The sequence below is a fragment of the Toxotes jaculatrix genome, chromosome 13, assembly GCF_017976425.1.
Source record: "Toxotes jaculatrix isolate fToxJac2 chromosome 13, fToxJac2.pri, whole genome shotgun sequence".
Taxonomy (NCBI): Eukaryota; Metazoa; Chordata; class Actinopteri; family Toxotidae; genus Toxotes; species Toxotes jaculatrix.
Genome location: NC_054406.1, coordinates 2,785,888 through 2,805,978, shown reverse-complemented (window position 1 = coordinate 2,805,978; position 20,091 = coordinate 2,785,888). Strand labels below are relative to the sequence as shown.

Below are 20,091 nucleotides of genomic sequence, written 5' to 3'. Positions count from 1 at the left end.
ACTCAAGGAAAGTAAAAGTACTTAAGTGCCTAAGTAATATCACTGGTACAGTGGTACAGAGAGAAAGTATGGTTCTGGACTAAAGTATTAAAAGGTATTTTAGAAATTAGCAGTGAGACAAATTCAAACGCTGAACCTGCCCCCCCCAGTATAAACTGAGGTTTATTATTGTCAGTTCACCACCGCGCCACTAGATGGCGGACGCGCACCGATCGAACGGTGGGCGTGCTCAGCTGAATCCGCTGAGCTGTCGTCACAGGCTGCGGTCCGTGTGGCGTTTACTGGCCGCATCAGCTGGACTCTGACGGGAACAACCATCAGCGGCGATAAAATTACATCACGTTGCATTAATTTTAAGGCACAAACGCGACTACATTTTTTACCAGAACCACGCCATTTTTATTTTAACAGGTAAGTGTACCTGTGTATTACACTTATAGTCTATATTACACTTATATACACGTCCGTTCTCGGTTGCAAACACAAATGTGTGCGTTAAATTTATTGTGTCAATGGATAAACAGCAAGCCGCTAGCAATTTGCAAACAGTAACGTCGTGGCTGTAACGAGCGGGTTTTCCAGTCGTTCTTATGCTTTATTCTTATGGATTTTACTGCGCAGCACATTTGTAAATTAGATTTTAGCGGATGGTCTGCTCTCTGGCTCACAGCCCCTCCCTCCCTTTTAATTATGGGAGTCATACAACAGAAACGTAGCTATTTTCGGAGGCCTTATAAATGACAACCAGGTAAAAGAAAAATTAAATGCACACATAGAAGAAGAGGTGCCCAACACTCTGCGCCTATTCCAAATTAATTCCAAGCAGTTCCTTTATTAAATGGAGTGTTTGCAGGGTGGTACTATGATGGTGCAGCGTTAAGGTATTGTCTTACTTTTGTTTGTTTTCAGTTTGAAGAAGAAGGAGCAGCAAACATGTTCTACACCTGTGGTCCCAACGAAGCTATGGTGGTATCAGGTAACGCTTTAGGCCTGGATGACAGCTAAATCTAGTTTTAAAAATTTCTTTGTGATGGAAATTTGTTAAAGTATCCTCACTCAAAAATATTGCAGCACTTCATATGTTCATACCAGTCAGCCTTGGTCATGTCTAGACTCTCTTAATTTAGGCTCTGCTTGATCTCTGATCTCTCTCAGGGTTCTGCCGTTCTCCTCCTCTGATGATAGCCGGAGGCAGAGTGTTTGTCATCCCGTGTGTTCAGCAGATACAGAGGTAGGCTAACGTCTGAATTGGTTTGTCATCTTCTGCTATCCTCTGTTGTTTACAGAGCTTTAGTTCAATTCCTGATGTCTATGTGTGTCACATTTCTGTTAATCATATAAATATGATTAACAAATCTGTGGTTATAGTGCTTCGAACCAGTGGATACTGACTGCTGACTGGTAATATAATTTCTGCTGTACATAAACCAGTGCTCCATCTGTCAGATTGAACATATTGGCCTGCAAACAGGCCAGTCCACACTGCTCCTCCCACATTAAGTCCATTTCCTTTCAGCGCACCACATTTAATGTTTTGCTGGTCTGTATTGTAGCTGGCCTTGATTCTATACCTGTATGAACCTGCACTCAGTGCAACTCAACGTGGCAAATGCAAAGTGGAAATGACTACTCAATAATGAATACCATTAGAGCAATTTATAATCAATAAATATGTGTTCCATTATATGTCTTACCATGTCTCTCTCCAGGATTTCCCTGAACACTCTGACTCTGAATGTGAAGAGTGATAAAGTCTACACTCGCCATGGAGTGCCCATCTCTGTCACAGGGATAGCTCAGGTCAGTGTTCATGGCTGCAGCGGGTGCAGCATTTCATCTAAACACTGGTAAACTGTATGATATAGATACAGCTGGAAGGTTTGTGCATTTTCTCAGGCAGGTTCAGGAATCTCTGAATGTGTAACATTTACCAAACAAGACTTTTAGCTTGGAAAATTAAATCTGCCATTTTTCCTGCACATATCTTTGCATATATTTACCAAATGTGAATCAGGCAGCCTGTTGTCAAATATCAAAATTTCTGTATCAGTGAGTTAATGATTTTGTCAGCACTTTGTATATTCTACCTGTTCCCATCCAAATGTAGTTTCAGCAACATTTGACAGCAAATCTCTCATGTGACAAATTTTTAATATCAATGTCATGTATTCACATACAAAACCAGCTTCTCTGTTGCTGGACTCTTATTCAGTCAGCGTTTCTTTCAGATGAAGATCCAGGGTCAGAATAAACAGATGCTGGCTGCGGCCTGCCAGATGTTCATGGGGAAGTCAGAAGCGGAGATTGCCCAGATCGCCTTGGAGACACTGGAGGGGCACCAGCGGGCCATCATCGCCCACTTGACTGTTGAGGTGACTTTCTGAACTTCTGAGAAAAATACTGAAGATGTTTATGAATTTTAAGCATCTTATGTTGCTGCTGAGATTTTAAGGACATGATTTTTGATTGATTTACAGCATCATGTGGCTCATTTTGTTGGGATAATGTTCCCTGTTGTTTTGATTCTACGTGCCAACACCAGCAAAAAGTCCCACGTCACAGTAAACATCTTCATCTTATAGGAGATCTACAAGGACCGTAAGAAGTTCTCAGAGCAGGTTTTTAAGGTGGCCTCTTCTGACCTGGTCAACATGGGCATCAGTGTGGTCAGCTACACGCTCAAAGATGTCCACGACGATCAGGTACTGCTTTGCCATCATCTACAAAAAAACCACCTTAAACACTCTTCAGAAAGTGTTTTTGTCAAATGGCTTTCAGGAGGATGAACATTCCTACCTCTATGTTTTTGGTCTCAAAACATTGTGGAGGGTTCCAACATTTCAATGAGTTTTTTTCCTTTTGGTTCACAGCATTACCTGCATTCACTGGGAAAGGCTCGCACAGCCCAGGTGCAGAAAGACGCTCGCATTGGAGAAGCCCAGAACAAGAGAGATGCTGTAATCAGGGTGAGAGATATTGCTTTGTTTCCATCTTCAAGGCTTTTGTTATTCCAGTGAAGGTGCTAAGTGTTTTCAAAAACAAAACAAACACCCTCTGTTCATCAGGTATCTTCTTATCCTATTTCAAGTTATTCCCACTGATCCATATTTTCCTCCTCATCTCTCTGGTTCTGTTTCTTTCTGTCTGTATGTCTGCAGGAAGCCCATGCAATGCAGGAGAAAGTCTCAGCTCAGTACAAGAACGAGATCGACATGGCGAAGGCCCAGAGGGATTACGAGCTGAAGAAGGCCGCCTATGATATCGAGGTCAACACAAAGAAGGCTGAGTCGGAGATGGCCTACCAGCTGCAGGTACAACAGCATTACAACTGAATACTTTCGAGTAATGTCCGGGTCACTCACTTGGCAGATGCATTTATCAGCATTTTGTAGCTTGCAAGTTAATTAAATTGTAGAACCCCTAACTAGTTCTAACTGTAGTTCTTTAATTAAGCAACATCTTTCGTGGCTTGCTGATGCGATTTTATCTGTATATCGATCTTCGCGCGCAAGGTTGCAAAGACGAAGCAGCGTATCGAGGAGGAGAAGATGCAGGTCCAGGTAGTCGAGCGGACGCAGCAGATCACACTGCAGGAGCAGGAGATCACCCGCAGGGAGAAAGAGCTGGAGGCCACGGTGAAGAAACCTGCAGAGGCAGAGCGGTACCGCCTGGAGAAGCTGGCTGAGGCTCAGCGGTGAGTTGTTCTTCCCCTAACAGCAGGATGAAGCTGAGAGTAGGCAGGTGGACTTTCAGTTTTATTACCAGAGTTTAAGGCCCATTTCTTTGCAGTACATTTTCTCTGTCGATGTGTCCCTAGGCAAGATGTGGACCTCGTGATGTTCTGCTGCTGAGCTAACCCTCATGGAGGGTTGGAGAAATTACATTTTCGAAGAGAAGATCAGTTTTCATCTGTATTATAGCAAGCTGCGATCTGTCAGCTTTGACCCCTCCTTATTATGTTAGCGTGTAGGATTTCTACCAACCCCCATGTGATGCAGGATCTGTCAGCCAGTTTGTGCTAATAAGACATATTGACTGGCCGTGGCTGAACCATTTGTGGTTCTCTGACTGACTCTGCATTTCTTTCTCTCTGTCCAGTCTTAAGTTGATCATGGAGGCAGAAGCTGAAGCTGAGTCCATCAGGGTGAGTCACAGATCACTACAACAGAATCCCAGCTCAGCTGTCTGTAGGTTTCCAAATAGATTGGAATCATGTTGAGAATTTTGTATATTTAATAATGATCTTATACTCACACTTCCGTAGATGTGTGTGAGGTTGGCTCTTCCTGGGACTTTGTGTTTTCTGGTAAAGGAAGCTCATCCTTTGGTCTCCTTCAGATTAAAGGAGAAGCTGAGGCGTTTGCAGTCGAGGCCAAGGGTCGTGCAGAGGCAGAGCAGATGGCAAAGAAGGCAGAGGCCTTCCAGCAGTACAAGGACGGAGCCATGGTAGACATGCTGCTGGAGAACCTGCCTCTGGTGAGGGCACAACATGCTTTACAGTCCATACTAACCATTTATACTTTGTATATAACCAAACCGCAGGCAGTTGTTCTTTTAGGGGGTGGATTTATATTTAACTGCTTAGCTTGCACACTGCCTTTGCTGAGTTTCCCAGAGGCACTTTGTTGCTTCTTGCTCCTCATGTTTTGTCTTCCACCAGATGGCAGAAGAGATCAGCAAGCCTTTGTGTGAAGCCAAGAAAATTACCATGGTGTCCAGTGGAGGTGGGGAGGTGGGTGCAGCCAAACTGTCAGGAGAAGTGCTGGACATCATGACCCGTCTCCCTGAGACGGTGGAGAAACTGACCGGAGTCAACATCTCCCAGGTAACTCTTTCTTTGTATGTACATTCCTGACATGCAGATCAGCTGCTGTAACTTGTAGTGCAGTTTGAACTTTAATGATTCTTGCAGTGAACCTCGTCCAGTCTCTCTCTACACACCATGTAAAATGTCTCCTGGAGGACACTAGAATGTAGGGCTGTAACAATTCTGAAAGCAAGACTAAAACCGCGATACAGATGTCCACAATCTCGTCTTGCAGTAGCGGAAAGCGGAACAGAAAACGCTGCAGAGTTCAGTGATTGTTCTCTGTGGGTTTGTTACTGAAGACCTGTCTTTGTTAATTAAGACCTGTCTTTGTCCCCCTCATATCCCTCCTTTCTGCAGGTGACCTCTCGTACAGGCTGAAGAGAAACAACCAAACTGGTGACCAGGCAGATCCACTGTCACACTGTCTTATCACCTGCCTGGACTCTCCCTCTACCTGTGCTACACTTACACCATCTGTGTCTGCCTCTGTCGATATCTTGCTGTGGTGTTCCTGTGTTGTGAAAATGGCTTTCACTTTCTCCTTTTCTTTTGGCTCACTCTTTACCAGCTCAGTCTGGGCTAAAACACTGCGCTCCTCTGTCTACAGTTACAGTTGTTGTTTTATTTTAATTATTTGTTTATGTATAGTCCGTCTGTCCACTGATATTGTATTATAACCTCTATAAACACAAAGTGTTCAAATTATAACACCGTTCACATATTACTTTTCCAAATTCAGGCCTGTTGCTTGATCCTCCTGAAATTCACTGAAACAAGCAACAAATGTAACTGTAGTCTCCTGTCCTTTTTTGAAAATCACCAGACTTTGTCTTCATGGTCCCAGGTCCTGTCCTACCTTCTTCTCTTTACAGTGTGTCACATTTTGTGTCTTTGTAAGAACGTCTTTATCTGTCTGAGTCTGTCCCCACTGTCTGTGTTTACCTCCATAACTGCCTGTGTACGCTGCCTTGCTGCCAAACCTTAAGTGCATCTTAACATAAAGTTTAAAACAAACATGCAATGAAACCCTTCATCCACTGATACTACTAACACGATATAGTCTGATACTAAACCGAAACTGCAGCCTTTAGTTTCAGCTGTCACTCTTTCCCCATCATTTATTTCTGTCAGAATTCAGATTTACTTTATGAAGAGAGTTTAGGATAATCATTTTGTCAGTCCTTAAGTGTTTGACGTTGTGATGGATATTTACAGACTTGCAGGTAAAATTGTGATACTATCTGTGTGGCATTATTATGTTTTATAATTTTTTAAATATGTTTTTTTAGGTCTTTTGAAAATCATTTTCAGGACCCTTTGCTTAAGGCATACCAGTATAATATAGTATCAGGCATTAAATATCAAACACTTGATCTTTTTTCAGATGACTGCAGTGGTCACTTTAAACTTTTCAGCCGTTTCTAGTGGATACTCACAACGGCAAATGGAAATTAAGTTACTGGTAATGTTGCTATATGCCTATATAGACAAGAGCATGCATTTCATATAATGTAAATGTAAAATTGCATGTTACAAGAAAATGTCAGTGCTCCTGATCATGATGATATGAACCATGAGGATATGCTGAAAGTTCACGATCGAGCAACACTGAGCTTTATAATGCATCAAAAGGAATGTGTTCTTTTTATTGTAATCTGATGATGTGATGACCACAGTCTTATTTCAGTGTCCATCCTCAACAATTGGCCTCAGGTCAGGGATTAAATGGACAGATCCTGTTTAGGAGCTTGGACCTGGATCTTCTGATTCGGGCTCCCTTGAAACTTTGCCGCCCTACAGCCCAGTGATGTATACTCGATGTATACCTTAAGTAAAGTGGTGCCTTTTGTGTTATTATAGCCATGTATGTAGCAGCTCTTATAAAGGTGTGGCTTGTGGAACTAAAGGTTAATGTGGTGTAAAGTATAGCTTTAACCTTCTATTGTAGCAGTGGGAATACCACAGTGTAGTTATGAGGTAACTGTACCGAAATGTTGAACTATGTATCACTACATATAAATATTTATTTTTAATGGAAGTCTAATGTGAGGAGAAGTGGTTAAGATGCTAAGAAGTCGGTCAGGTTATTAACTGTCAGATAATGTCAGCTTGTACTTGTTTAAGATTTGATAGGTGTGATCAGGGATGGTAGAGTGGTGGTCGAGAACAGAGAAAACTGAAAAGTGGGCTATGTTAGTTGGACTCACAGCATCTGTCACCCAGAATGGCAACGAGATGTAGGAGCTAGCTCAGAAGTGTCAGCTCCTGAAAAGAGTTCCAACGAGCCAAAACCCTGTCACACTGTCATCCTCTACCTCCTCCATGATGCCCAGCCCTAAATGCCTCACGGTTTGCTCATGACTTCTCTGCACTGCTGGTTATGGTACAGACAAATGTATTAAAATGACTTTCTAAAGGTAAATTTTTATTTATTTGAAAAATGAACACTACTGTTATTATACATGCACCAATAGTTAACACACTTCAACTGTACTTTAATCTTGCCAGTGCATGTGTTTTCAGTCAGGACAATTCATGCTACTTCTCTGTGGGGTTACCAGAGTAGGAGGAGGTTACCTATAGGTTAGCTATAGAATAGTAAATATAATCATTGTGCTTCTGTAATTGAACGTCTTATGTGAAGTGATACTCTGAAGTGACACTGCATATCGATATAGATGCATTTATACAGTATATATTTGATACAGTATCAGTGTGGCATTGTTTGCTTCACAAAGTCATTGATAACAGTTCTACTGACTCTTTACTAACAGCAGTCTCAGTGTTTCATTATAATTGTATTTAAGTGAGAATCTCTTTTTTAAGTTGCTAAAACAGAACGCAGCTCTTTGTCACATTTTAATTAGACTGTGCACTTCAGGAAATCTGTGCTTTTAGGAAAATGTTAATCCTGTACACAATATGCTTGTCATTAAACTGCAAAAGGGAAACCACTTGTTATTTACTTCTGTAGTTTGCATCCTGTAGTCCACTTATTAATCTTACTTTGCTCACGTGTTACTTTCTGTTTAAATATCTGATTTGTGCATGTGTTTGGTGCTGTATATTTGTTCCAGTTTATATTTCTATTTTCAGAGTTGTGTTGTTTTTGAATTGTAACTGCATAATGTTATTATGGGGACCCTATGAAGAACAGAGCATGCGTGCATGGTGGGGCCCTAATAAACAAACTTTATTTTTTTCTTAACATTTTCCTTTCATTGATCTGTAAAAGAATGTTGATTTTTCTTTTAGGAGTGTGGTTCAGTCTAGCACACCCTTGGGAGCTGCTCTTGTCTACTGTTTGCACTAAGCAGTTCAATTAGAGCTTCCCCATGTGCAACTTGCTGGTGTAGCTTATTTTATTTATTCATTGTCCAGGGAGTGAAACCAGCAGCTGTATAACCACAACCCTGACTGTCCCCCTGATTCTAAATCCATTGAAGTGATAGTTAACAAAACAAGTAGGACAAAAGGTGATAATAACAGTGAATTTAATATTGTGGATACAAGAACACAGCAGCAATGGTGTCTGTTAAATGGGATTTGGGACTATATACTAATTAACTTGAGAATTGTGTTGTGCTAAAAAAAAAAAAAAAAAAGCCATACAGTCCAGTTTAAATTTGCATAGAAACTGATAACCGTAATGATGTACACAACCTTACACGTTGAGTATAATTAACACACCGGAAGGCACTGTGTGGACGTTGGCAGCTGTGTGAAGTTAGCTGGAAATAGCCAAACTAGAGCAGGAAGTAAGATTTTATCTTCAGAATTAAGACAAACCACCTGTGGAATAATAGGCCTGTGTACTACCGAACGAAATTTACAACACTCCGTAAAACCTGTACATTACGTAGGGAGACCAGCCTCGGCTGCCAGTTACTTCGATTAAAAATCTGAAGGCTTTTTTCTCTTATGCAAATATAAACAAGTTGTCAGAGCTATTAAATTCTTAGTTTTCTTCTTCTCTATCCTGATTCCATTACTTATATGTGAGTAAAAATACACTAGAAAGTCAAAGGCTAAAAAGAGTGAAAAAAGATTTCTTAAGAAAAATATTTTAACAGTTTTGTATAAATTCATACTTCCACTCACATGCACACCCAGATACATACATAACCATTATATCATTTTAATAAACATTCTGATTAAAGAAAATGGATTTGTTATATTTTCTATGGTTTCCACGTGCGTTGTGAATGCATTCCTAAATTTAACAAACTTTTTTAATTTGAAGAGGAAGAGCTGTTGATGATATGGGTTTTATTTTGAAAGGTGCGACCGGATACGTGGCTGTTTAACTGTGGCCGACTTGACTGCTGAAGAGCGGTGGAGGGAAAAAAAGGGAAAAAAAAACGAAGAAAAAAAAAGGCACATCTGAGGGGTTTGAGGGGCGGATTTGGACAAAGTTTCCCAACTGTCCCGACCCGAGGAAGCTCCGGGGGGGTTGACGGGGAATCGATTTCACCGGTAATTAACACATGAGTTATTAGTCGGCTGTTAATTAACTGTTATTTTCAGTGTGTCTGAGAGCACCGTCGTCCCAACCGCCGGAAGTCTGCATGAAGCTGCGTCTCCCACAGAGGCAACGGCGTCGACGTTTTTTTTTTTCTGTCTTGGTTTTTTTTTTTTTTTTTTTTTTTTTTTTTTATTCGAGACTTTTTTTCTCTTTTTTTATTTTCTCTCAGCGAGATGCGCAGGGAGTGAGGAATGGAGGCGTAGGGAGCAGGGATGTTTGTGTTTACTAAGCGGCCAGCTAGTTAAGCATATGAATATACAGGCCTCCTTGTAGCTAGAGCAAGCCAGCGAACAAAAGGAGAAAATTAATGGAGGCAAGTTAGCTAGCTCCCCTTGTCTTGTTGCGTTAAACAGCTAACGCTAGCCATGTTTGTTTATAACCAAGGTATCTCATTTGGCCCTTGGCAGCCGCTTAGGCGCAGAGTAATGCGTCTAGGCTGAGTGCTTTGAAAGGTGCTCCCCGATTTTAAAGGATTTCTGACAATTTACACGATTTCATCAATCACTGCTAACATTAGCCCGCAGCTAGCAGTGCCACAGTTTTGGAGCCAGCTTGTGCCCCTTGTTAAAAATGGCTCTCAGATCACTGAAACATTTACTTTGTAATACACGTTTTACAGTCCCCCTGTAACTGACGCTAAGTTCCCAGATGGTCACAGACTCTGGGAAATTAATTAATTTGCTTTTTTTTTCCCCCGCTTGCCCCATCATTTATTTATAGATTGTGCCACTGCAGAGGGGACAGGAGGCTCATGAAAAATAACGTTAAACATGTACTGAGTTATGTATTGCCAGAGTTGTGTATGAAGTACATCGTTAAATTAGTTGTTTCAGAGTTTATTTTATCAGTCTAACAGATTATGTTAAAGTTTATTTTTCATGGGCCTGTACTCCCCCAAAGAGCTAAACAGTTACAAGTTATATTCTTACTAACATGTAATTACATGCATGCTTTTTTTATTTTGCTATGTGAGCAATATGGCTATGCATGCCATTCACAATCTTGACATGCATACGGAAATCCAAACCGCAAAACTTCTTTTACTATTGGTCTACAACAGTAGCAAAGTGTGTGGAAAATAAAGTGCCAGTGCATGCCAACATAGAACAATGAAACTTCCTTCTTTGTGCTACAGAGAACATGTTGCCTGTGTGTCAGTGGGAGATGATCAGGAAACAGAAGCTTAGAGGTTTGATGATGAAGAGATAGAAAGTACTCTTTTTGTGTTGTTTTCAACAAACCGTATGCACTCTTAGAAAGGATATTATTTTCAATATGTACCATTTGTTTTGCAGCTGTGTTATTTTGCCAGGCAATAAATAGTTACAACGTTTTGACACACAACATTGGGTTGTTCTCCAAAATTAGACTCATTGACATGTTGCTGATAAAGCAACCGGTCTAAGATTGTGACATTTGTTAATAGCAACACATACTGTGTAACAGACTAGTGAGGAAGTGCTTGGGCTGTGTTACAAAACATTATAAAAAGCTTCAAAGACTAATTATAAGTGATTTCTCAACTCATGTCTCTTCTGTCCTCCTATAAATTGGATATCCTTCCCTTCTGGGATTGAACATCTTTGCCTGATTCCTTTTACATCCTCTTCTCTGTAGATCTGATCAAAAAATGGTTGAAGACCAACTCTGACACCATAAACCTGAAGGCATTTGCCTTCAACCTGTGAAATTTGTAAGAGCCATTTTACACTGGCTAGTCATAACTCCACACTGATCCTGAAACTGAAACACACTGAACCGACATGTTCGGTATGTCAGCCACTGGAGGAGAGGATACATGGAAAGGAAACAAACTAAGATGACTGAAATGCAGCCATGCATGGTCTCATTTCACATGAAAGTAAAAAAAAAAAAAAAAAAAAACATAGTAAGAAGGAGGAGGACAGGTGTTTTATAAGTGTGTTGCTTTTTAATTACAGAAATAATGGACGATTCCCATTTCAACTCATCATACTTTTGGTCTCCCGTCCCCACTGTACAAGGACAGGTAGAGACACCCTTATGTTTGGAATTGTCTTGAAATACACATGGTATATGTGCTGTGGCAAAAGATGCCCGGAATCCATCATCACTTTGACGGAAACACTTTAAAGATTGCATAACACCAGACAATGATTTGACCCTGAATATGTTTTTAATAATCCCATGAAATAATGCTCACTTAGTTGGTGAAGTTGGGTTAACATCACATATAAAAATGTTTGAGTATGAATTCTTGACAAGGAAAAGGTTCACTTGATCACGTGATCACTCCTGTCCCTCTCCTCTCTCATCTCTTCAACCCCTCTTTGTTCCTTTTGTCGTTTACTTTTTGCATCTCACCATGCCTTCGTTCTCTCTTCTCTCCCACTGCCGACTCCTCCTCGGTCTTCTCCCTACATGGATCTAACCCATCACTGACTCCCACCCTTCACTCTCCTCATCCTGCTTTGTGACACCTCCTTCTTGCCTCCCTTTTATCCTTTCTATTCTGCTTCCATCCCTCCCATTGTCCCTCTTTTATCTTCTCCACTCTTCAACTATTTTATATTTCTCCTTCATCACACGTTTTCTTTGTTACCTATATTGCCTCTTCTATGTTCCCTACCTGTGTTTTTCTCCATTTAAACCATCCTTGACTGTTCTTCCAACCATGTCTTCCTTCTGATCATATCATCCGTCTTCCCTCCTCTTTTGTCCCTTCGCTTTGTTCTTTCCAACTTCTGTCTTCCTTATACTCCTGTCACATCAATTCAACTATTTTTCATCATACCATTCCTTCTTTTCCTCACCTCTTTACAACCCCCTTATCCCCCCGCCTCTTTATACTCACCCTGTTGTCACTCATGAAACCTCCCAATATTTTACCCTCTCTCGTTCTGTTCACCTTTCCTTTTTATTACTTCATCCTCCCTCACCCCCTTCTGCTTACCACCAACCCACCCCCCTACTCATTCTTATTTAGATCGAGAACGCCATGTTCCTGAACAAGGCAAAGGAGCAGCTAGGTCCAGAGAAGGCCAATGCGCCCTCCTTCCCTCACTCGTCTGCGTCTTCCACCTCCTCCCCGCACTACCCCACAGCTGTGCTCGCCATCCCCAGCTCGGTGGACGCAGGGCCTGGTGTGCGGGTTGTCCCCAAACAGGAAGGAAGTGGGGGTACTGTAGGTGGTGGTGGCGGCGGTGTACCTTTAAGTGCTGTCGGGGGACACCTGCACCAGTCGCACACCTCCCAGAACGTCACCGTTGTGCCTGTTCCCTCCACGGGTATCATGACTGCAGGTTAGTGGACTGCTGTGTGCTTTTTTCTGTCTGAACCCTGATGTCCCCCGTTCCATTTGCCATTTCTCTCTGTTATTCTATTTGTTAGTTGGTGTTACTTTAAGATGGGTGCATCAGACTCAGGAAATATGCAGCTGCTGCTGCTGCTGATGTCCTGAACATTTTCTTTAGATCCTCAAAAATGTCTATTTGTATTCATTGTCATTAGCAAGTATTAACAACAGATTTTAGGGCCAGTTTAACTACATGAATGTTGCTCCAGATCATTAGTAAAAATTTTAGCATCATGAGAAGTTTACTGTGTTAGTGTTGCAGCTTTGACCCTTATACAGAAGTGTTATTGTGGCTTTAAATGTTGGCTGTGTTGGAAATGAAGGTCTTCTGTCACTTCACTGAATGTTAGTGATGCTCAGTGGGAATGGTGGTTTAATGTGCCAAAAGAATAAATGTTAAATGTTTGTCTTGAGCAACTGGACAATGAAATCACACTTTTTCTTTTCCTCTTAGCGGGGTTAGTGATCACCACCCCTCAAGGCACACTGGTCCCCACTGCCTCCACGCAGTCCTTTGTAGCTGGACCCCCCACTGCCACCACCATGATAGTGTCTGCAGTGCACCACTCAAATACAGGTAACACACAGGCACAGTTCACCATAACTTAAGTCATTTCAACCTGTCAGCGCAAAATGCTAATCATAATATGCACATGCAGTTGTACAAATGCTTGAGTAGATCTTGTTTTTGTAAGATTTGGTCCTGATCAATACAGCACACACCTGCACAACATCATCTCACATTTCTCGTTTCCAGACAAGAAGGAGGACATCACTGTCCCCCCTGCAGTCGTAATGCCAGCTCCATCAAAGCGAGGCAGGAAGAGCAAACAGCTGATGGGCCGCGTGGCTGGAGTGGGTGGGGTCCTCCCTCCGGGAAGCGATGCATTAATATTGGCACACCTAGCCGCTGGCGGACAGGTGAGGGCTCTGTTATACATATATACGACCGCTGTTATATCATGTGTATTTGTGTGTTGCTTTCATCATAACTAACATGTTGACACTGTGTTATAGCATCACGCTGCCGACCCATATGACCTGTCAAATGATGAGGATGATCATACTAACAAGGATGGCCCCAAATCTTACAGGTAGTGCAAAGATATTTAGATCAGAGAAAAGCATTCCTGTCTGTGGTGATTTATATGAAGCATTTAGAACAGGTGATCTGCCAACACAGACACTGTAGACAGAAGAATGAAAGAATGTATTTGTAAACCTATATGTAACCCTACATTGACTCCTTTTTGTGCCATAAAGGCTTACTTCTCTTTCTCCCTCCTCACTTGCCAAGGTGTCGGATGTGTGCAGTGACGTTTTTCAGCAAGTCAGACATGCAGATCCACGCGAAGTCCCACACTGAGGCCAAGCCCCATAAGTGCCCCCACTGTTCCAAGTCGTTTGCCAACTCCAGCTACCTGTCCCAACACATCCGCATCCACAGCGGGGCCAAACCCTACACCTGTACCTACTGCCAGAAAACGTTCAGGCAGCTCAGTCACCTACAGCAGCACACACGGTACTGGGCTGAGTGGTTTGTGAGGTCCTCTGTCTGTGTGTGTGCGTGCGTGCGTGCGTACACCCACGCATGTTTGTACATGTGGTTTCTGTTGGTAAAGCACACGTGTGTGGGCCTGTGTGTGGTGATGGATGAAGGGAGGAAGGGATTGGTGGGTTAGGGATGTGCCGCAGCCTTTTAATATATAATAAGAGTGTTGACAGCGTAAAGCTGAAGGTGCAAGACTTAAACCAAAAAGGATTAAATCAAGCTTCTGTGCATGTTATTTTTATGAATTTATCAAAGATTTTAACAGTAGGAAGCACATTTCATCACTTCTGAGCTAAAATCCTCTTAGAATACATGAGAGCCTGGTTGGATGCTCTGGTGTATGGTAGAGGTAGTCAAATTACTGTACCAATTAACACCAAAATATACCTGGATTTAGCAGGTGGTTGGTGTTACCTTTCTCATCCTGCTTGTGATACCCTGACAGGCATTGCATGGTGCTGCATGCATCTTACCTTACCTTACCTTGCTTACTCTCTTTTCTTTGGATCCACCTCTGCTTTCACACAAATCCCTCAGACATCCCCTCTTTGGCTTGAAGCACCTTCTGGAGATCTTTCACTGCCACAGGAGCCACATATTGTTTTAAAATACACCGTTTTCTGTTGAATTTCATTCAAGTAGAAAAACGGACGTTTGGTTGAAAAATAAAATATTGGAAAATTGGAAAAACAGAAGATTGGCTAAGATTACATTGGGGCATTGATTATCTTGATAAGTGTGAGAACACTTTGCATGATAATTCACCACCTTAAGTCAGTACACCCTCCTAACTGTCTTCACCGTTGTTTTACTCAGAGTTAGCCTGCATGCCTTCACACCCTCATGATGGTTTTACATGTTTTACATGTAACTGTGTAAGTGATGAACACATCTTTCTCCAGTTCATGCCGTCATGACTCTGATGAACGTATTCATTTTACGTTTGACCTTTGTCATTCACCTTCTTCATGTTTTCATTTCCTTTATTGCCATGCACTTGGTTTTCTTTGTGGGTTTCAGGCCATTAGTTTTAAACAGTAAGATGTGCTCCACTGGCCTGCCACACGATTTGAATGTACATTTCTGTCTGACTGCAGCAGAACCAGACATTCATATACGCACACTCCACTCAGAGCAGGGCACACCGAATGGAGAGAGAGGCTGCGAGAGAGAGAGCGAGAGAGAGAGAGAGAGAGAGAGAGAAAAGCGTGACTGTGCTTGCTGTATGTTTTTGTTCTGTGTTTTCACAACTCAGACACAGCACAAAGAGCACACTGTCAAACTTAGTGATCTATGATCAACACCGTTGATCGTGGATCCTGTTAACTTAAGCGCATGATGTAGTCTTCAGTTCATCATGAAGTTTGGTCATGCTGTAGCTTAAAAATCTCTCGCTGTTTCTCTCTCTCTCTGTTTCTCTCTCCATCCCCTCAACCCTCCAATCCCGGCTTCCCGTGTTAGAAACCACACTGAGGCCAAGCCCCACAAGTGTCCCCACTGCTCCAAGTCGTTTGCCAACTCCAGCTACCTGTCCCAGCACATCCGCATCCACACTGGGGCCAAGCCCTACACCTGCTCCTACTGCCAGAAAACATTCAGGCAGCTCAGTCACCTACAGCAGCACACACGGTACTGGTCTGGGCTGGGTGGATTTTGAATGTTCGGGTGTGTTTTTATGTGTCCATGGATGGGAGCAGGTGTGTGGAGAGTTATGGCTTTGTGATCGTTAGGATCTTTTTGCATGTGAGTTTTTGTGTATTTATAGAATCTTTAAAATTTGGAAGGCATGCTGAATTAGTACAAGTAACCACAAAAGTTTCCACAACTCAGATTCTTAGACATGATAGTTAGTAAAACCACGTACCAAAAGGAATTGCCTTTTGTGGAAGTGAAAGTAAATGAAGAAGAAACAAAAATATGAGAAAGCAAGGAGTTGAATTACCAAGCTGTTGGTAGTTTTATTTCCATTAAAATACCCTAAATATGTCAACTTTTATTTGTGAATGACAGTAATTGATTGTACCGTATGCACAGGGATAAAGTGTACATTATAGAGTGTAATTAACTAACAGTATGTCCAACTGATTGTGTTTAGGATTCACACTGGTGACCGACCGTACAAATGTAACCACCCAGGCTGTGAAAAAGCTTTCACTCAGTTGTCCAACCTACAGGTAAATGAATTCACGGGTTTGTTTCTTGATAGTGACCTGAACACACACTTTAGTCAGACTTTGATTCCTTCTTTTTCACTCAACCCTGCTGAGTATTTCTTCTCCCCTCTCCACAGTCTCACCGTCGGCAGCATAACAAAGACAAGCCCTTCAAGTGCCACAACTGTAACCGTGGTTACACAGATGCTGCCAGCCTGGAGGTGCACCTGTCGACACACACTGTCAAACATGCCAAGCTCTTCTCCTGTGGCCTCTGTAACCGATCCTATACCTCGGTAGGCTCCCAGACTTATCAAACAAACATGAGTCGATGATGTGACAGAGAAGTTGAACAAGAGTTCAGTATTTTGTTCTGATTTTTTTTAGCATGATAGAACTTTATAACACAAAGATTCATAATTAATTTGTCCTTGAATCCTTACCTAACTTCATTCACCAACACATTTAGAACACCAGATAGTGTTCACCACTACTGGAATACTGGTGTTTAAAGTAGGAAAGTGTTTTATGTGTATACATATGGAAGGAAAACCACCAGCCATTTTTAGTTCAAGAACTTTGAATTAAGTGCATCCCTTTCTTCTGTTGTTTTTTCTTTCCCACCATCACGTCTTGTATTTACCTCTCCCCATCTTCAGGAGACGTATCTAATGAAACACATGAGGAAGCACAACCCCGACCCACTGACGGTGGCAGCAACAGTCGCTGCTCAGCAAGCCCAGGGGCTTACACCAGGCGGGGGAGGGGGCAGGGGCCGAGGCCGTGGCCGAGGGAGAGGAGGTGGTGCGGGGAGAGCAAGCCAGCTCCAGAGTCAGACCAACCCAAATAACACCAACCAGAACCCAAACCCAGGACCCCCAGGCAGCTACCAGCAACCCACAGAAGCTGTGGTTCCATGCCCATTTGACCTGCACCAGTACAAGACAGTGGCAGCCAGTGAGATCCAGTACAAACCGGTCTCTGTGGCGGACCTACCAGTGGTCCACAAAGACCTTTGCCTCACTGTCTCCACATCAGCCATACAGGTAGAGCACATGAACTCGTAGGCTGCGTCTTCCCACTCTGTTTCAGGAATTATTTAGTGTCTGAAGTGTAAAAAGATTCATATACACAAGTAATTTAACTGTATTCAGTATTATAGTCTTTTTAAACCAAGAGAAAAATGGCTAATGGGGTAATTAATTAATCAGTCAGCTGCAAATCATCTGGCTAATTGATACTAAATAATAATGCAACAGGACACCAGTGGAATCAGTTTAGATTAACTTTCCCGTGGCTTTGTGTGACACTGTTTTGAAATGGATTGTTCAATCATGTTCCAAAGTTTATTTATTTCACTCTGTGCCATTTTTTTCTACATTTTAAGAAGCTTTAATGCTGAGTACAACCTTAAATTACTTGTTAGAACACAGAGATTTTACAATGCGTTTCTCAGTTCCTGAGCCCATGTATACCACGTATCTCTCAGTAGAAATGCTGGTCGAGGACACTGATACACAGTAAGTAGTTTATTCTTCAGCCTGGAGCAGCATTTCCTCCAGCTGGTAAAGACTTTACCAAAAACCTAATCTGAGATCAGTTTTGGCTTTTACATCATGATGAGATGGTAATTAAATCCAGACCTGAATTTCTCAAAAGCATCTTTATTCTAATTTCATCTGTGAACTAATGGACAAGTCACTTGATTTGTGAAACACACGTATTAGCTGATCCTAAACCAGCAGTTCTGCTTGGAGAATCTTGATAAAAGAGGCTCACCGGTGTCCCTTCTCTTTTGTTATTGCATTGTTTGCAATAGGCATCATCAGAGAATTAAGGTGTAAAATATCTGTACAATAACATAAAAATACACTATTCTCTGCACACTTGTTCAAAGAATGGTGTAATTTTTAACACATTCAGATCACATTAACCTGAACATTGTCCACTATTTAGTTCAAACCAAAACAAGGGAGGGAAAAAAAAGAAGGAATCAATCATGAAAAAACTGTGGAGATTCATCACAGCAACTGAAACAGCAAGGCCGTGCTGCTGATCTGGAAAATGAGAACGGAATGATCTGGAAAATGAGAACGAACTAAGTAAATAAGTTTGTATGACACTGAATGACACTGTCAAAGACAACAGAAGCTGGATCAGAAAAGCAGGATTGGAGCCTGAGAAAACACCACAAAGGACAAGGACCAGCAGGAAGAAAAGAATGTGGTGTATTGTGGAATCAGGCTAAAGCCTGGTGCTGAATCTCTGTGTTCATTTCACAAATCTGATGTCCTTATTTATACCCACCTCCCCTCAGACAGTGAGGAGATGAGGAACCATTTCTTTGTTAGAGCCCAAAGTATTGAACAAAGGAGACAGAACAGTTCACGAATGCACTAAGTGTGAGGAATCTGGAGCAGAGTAAGATGTAAACACGAGAGAGAGAGAAGGGGTTGGTGGGGAGGGTGGGGTCATAAAGAAAGCACTTGATGAAGCTTGTACTTCACGCCTATGTTTGTCATCATTGTACTTTTTTTTTTTTTTTTTTTTTAATATATCATGTATGTATTTTTCTACCAACAGAGGAACGTGTGAACAAACTCGGAGAGAAAGCAAAGTGAGTGCATGAATGTGAAGGGAACAGTGAGAAAAGTCCTAGCAGAGCGTTTTTGTCCCATGTTTTTCTTACTATTCAAATGAAGACGGTTTACTATCCTCCAATGAGTAAACGCAGCCCGACTTGTCATTGTCAGGGTGGTCGTTGGGGAAATAATGATTGTGTGATAAAAATGGCTGACAGGTACTGTTATCAATCTTTTTTTTTTAAAGAACTTTTCATACATATTATTCCTACTTTCATTATGACTGTATTGCAAATGTTATCCACGTTATTATCAAACTGAGGCATTATTGTATTTCAGTATGCTGTACATAAAATAGATAGAAAAGGCTTTTTTCATCTGTAAAAGGGAAGTATGTCCTGTGTAAAGCATATATGGAACCTAAAGGAACTCAAAATTAACAAGTACCAAATCATTAGCTGTGTCCCAAGTCACCTTTAGTGCTGACGGATCATAACAGCCGTGCTCAGCAAAGTCTGCAAAGAATAACAAATTCCAGACTTGAGAAGTTTGGGAATGGATAAAAAAAAAGTTGGTAACATTATGGGAAAATGTTTTTTTTTCTTTCTCCAGTGTGTGACTGCTCAACATTTCCTGCACTTTCAACCACATTGTCCCATTGCAATGGGTGAATATCACTCTAATTACAATGTAAACCGATTGAATCGGAACAGGAACTGTTATTAGGCTTATTAGACAAGAAAGTTGTGACACTACTTGAAAACCAGTCTTTAACCTTGTTCACCCATGAGATTTCCTGCATGAACACAATGATCTGATCATCAGTAAACAATATTAAACAAGGCTGTGACATAGTGACCTGGGACACTGCTGCCATGTTTTTGTGCACAAGCTATCTCTACCCAATCAAAATGTACAAGCAGCCCGTACGCCGGGCTGATTGTCTTCATGTATACTCCTCCTTGTATTTCATTGTGTCTTTTTATGAAAAATAACCCATTCTCAATATTCTTGTTAATGTTAATATAATACCGTTATTAACTGCCCTCTTATGCTACAATCTTGCATACTGTATGCACAGTTACACCTCTTGCTCATCTGAACAGACTGTTTCTTCCCTTAAGGAAAATAAAGT

General features: G+C 41.6%; 2 protein-coding genes across 6 annotated transcripts; both read left to right on the top strand.

Moving 5' to 3' along the window:
* The first annotated feature begins 273 nt into the window (after window positions 1-273).
* On the top strand, window positions 274-8,083 carry flot1a (flotillin 1a). 3 transcript variants are annotated; one of them, XM_041053494.1, is made up of 13 exons: window positions 274-411; window positions 910-976; window positions 1,156-1,231; window positions 1,710-1,800; window positions 2,229-2,372; window positions 2,583-2,702; window positions 2,871-2,966; window positions 3,159-3,311; window positions 3,513-3,694; window positions 4,099-4,144; window positions 4,339-4,476; window positions 4,661-4,825; window positions 5,168-8,083. In XM_041053494.1, exons 2-13 carry the CDS (start codon window positions 934-936, stop codon window positions 5,186-5,188), a joined length of 1,275 nt encoding a protein of 424 aa, XP_040909428.1. In that variant the 5' UTR covers window positions 274-411; window positions 910-933; the 3' UTR covers window positions 5,189-8,083. The 3 variants fall into 3 exon arrangements, with proteins under 3 accessions (XP_040909428.1, XP_040909427.1, XP_040909425.1); XM_041053493.1 differs by lacking the exon at window positions 274-411 and having other exon boundaries at window positions 894-976; window positions 5,168-5,206; window positions 6,498-8,083; XM_041053491.1 differs by lacking the exon at window positions 274-411 and having other exon boundaries at window positions 894-976.
* Window positions 8,084-9,143: 1,060 nt separating this feature from the next.
* On the top strand, window positions 9,144-19,237 carry znf384a (zinc finger protein 384 a). 3 transcript variants are annotated; one of them, XM_041053482.1, is made up of 11 exons: window positions 9,144-9,286; window positions 11,276-11,343; window positions 12,301-12,616; window positions 13,124-13,246; window positions 13,427-13,590; window positions 13,687-13,763; window positions 13,967-14,191; window positions 15,683-15,850; window positions 16,317-16,395; window positions 16,512-16,670; window positions 17,034-19,237. In XM_041053482.1, the coding sequence occupies exons 2-11, from the start codon at window positions 11,281-11,283 to the stop codon at window positions 17,439-17,441; spliced, it is 1,782 nt and encodes a 593-aa protein (XP_040909416.1). In that variant the 5' UTR covers window positions 9,144-9,286; window positions 11,276-11,280; the 3' UTR covers window positions 17,442-19,237. The 3 variants fall into 3 exon arrangements, with proteins under 3 accessions (XP_040909416.1, XP_040909417.1, XP_040909418.1); XM_041053483.1 differs by lacking the exon at window positions 11,276-11,343; XM_041053484.1 differs by lacking the exon at window positions 15,683-15,850.
* Window positions 19,238-20,091: the final 854 nt, after the last annotated feature.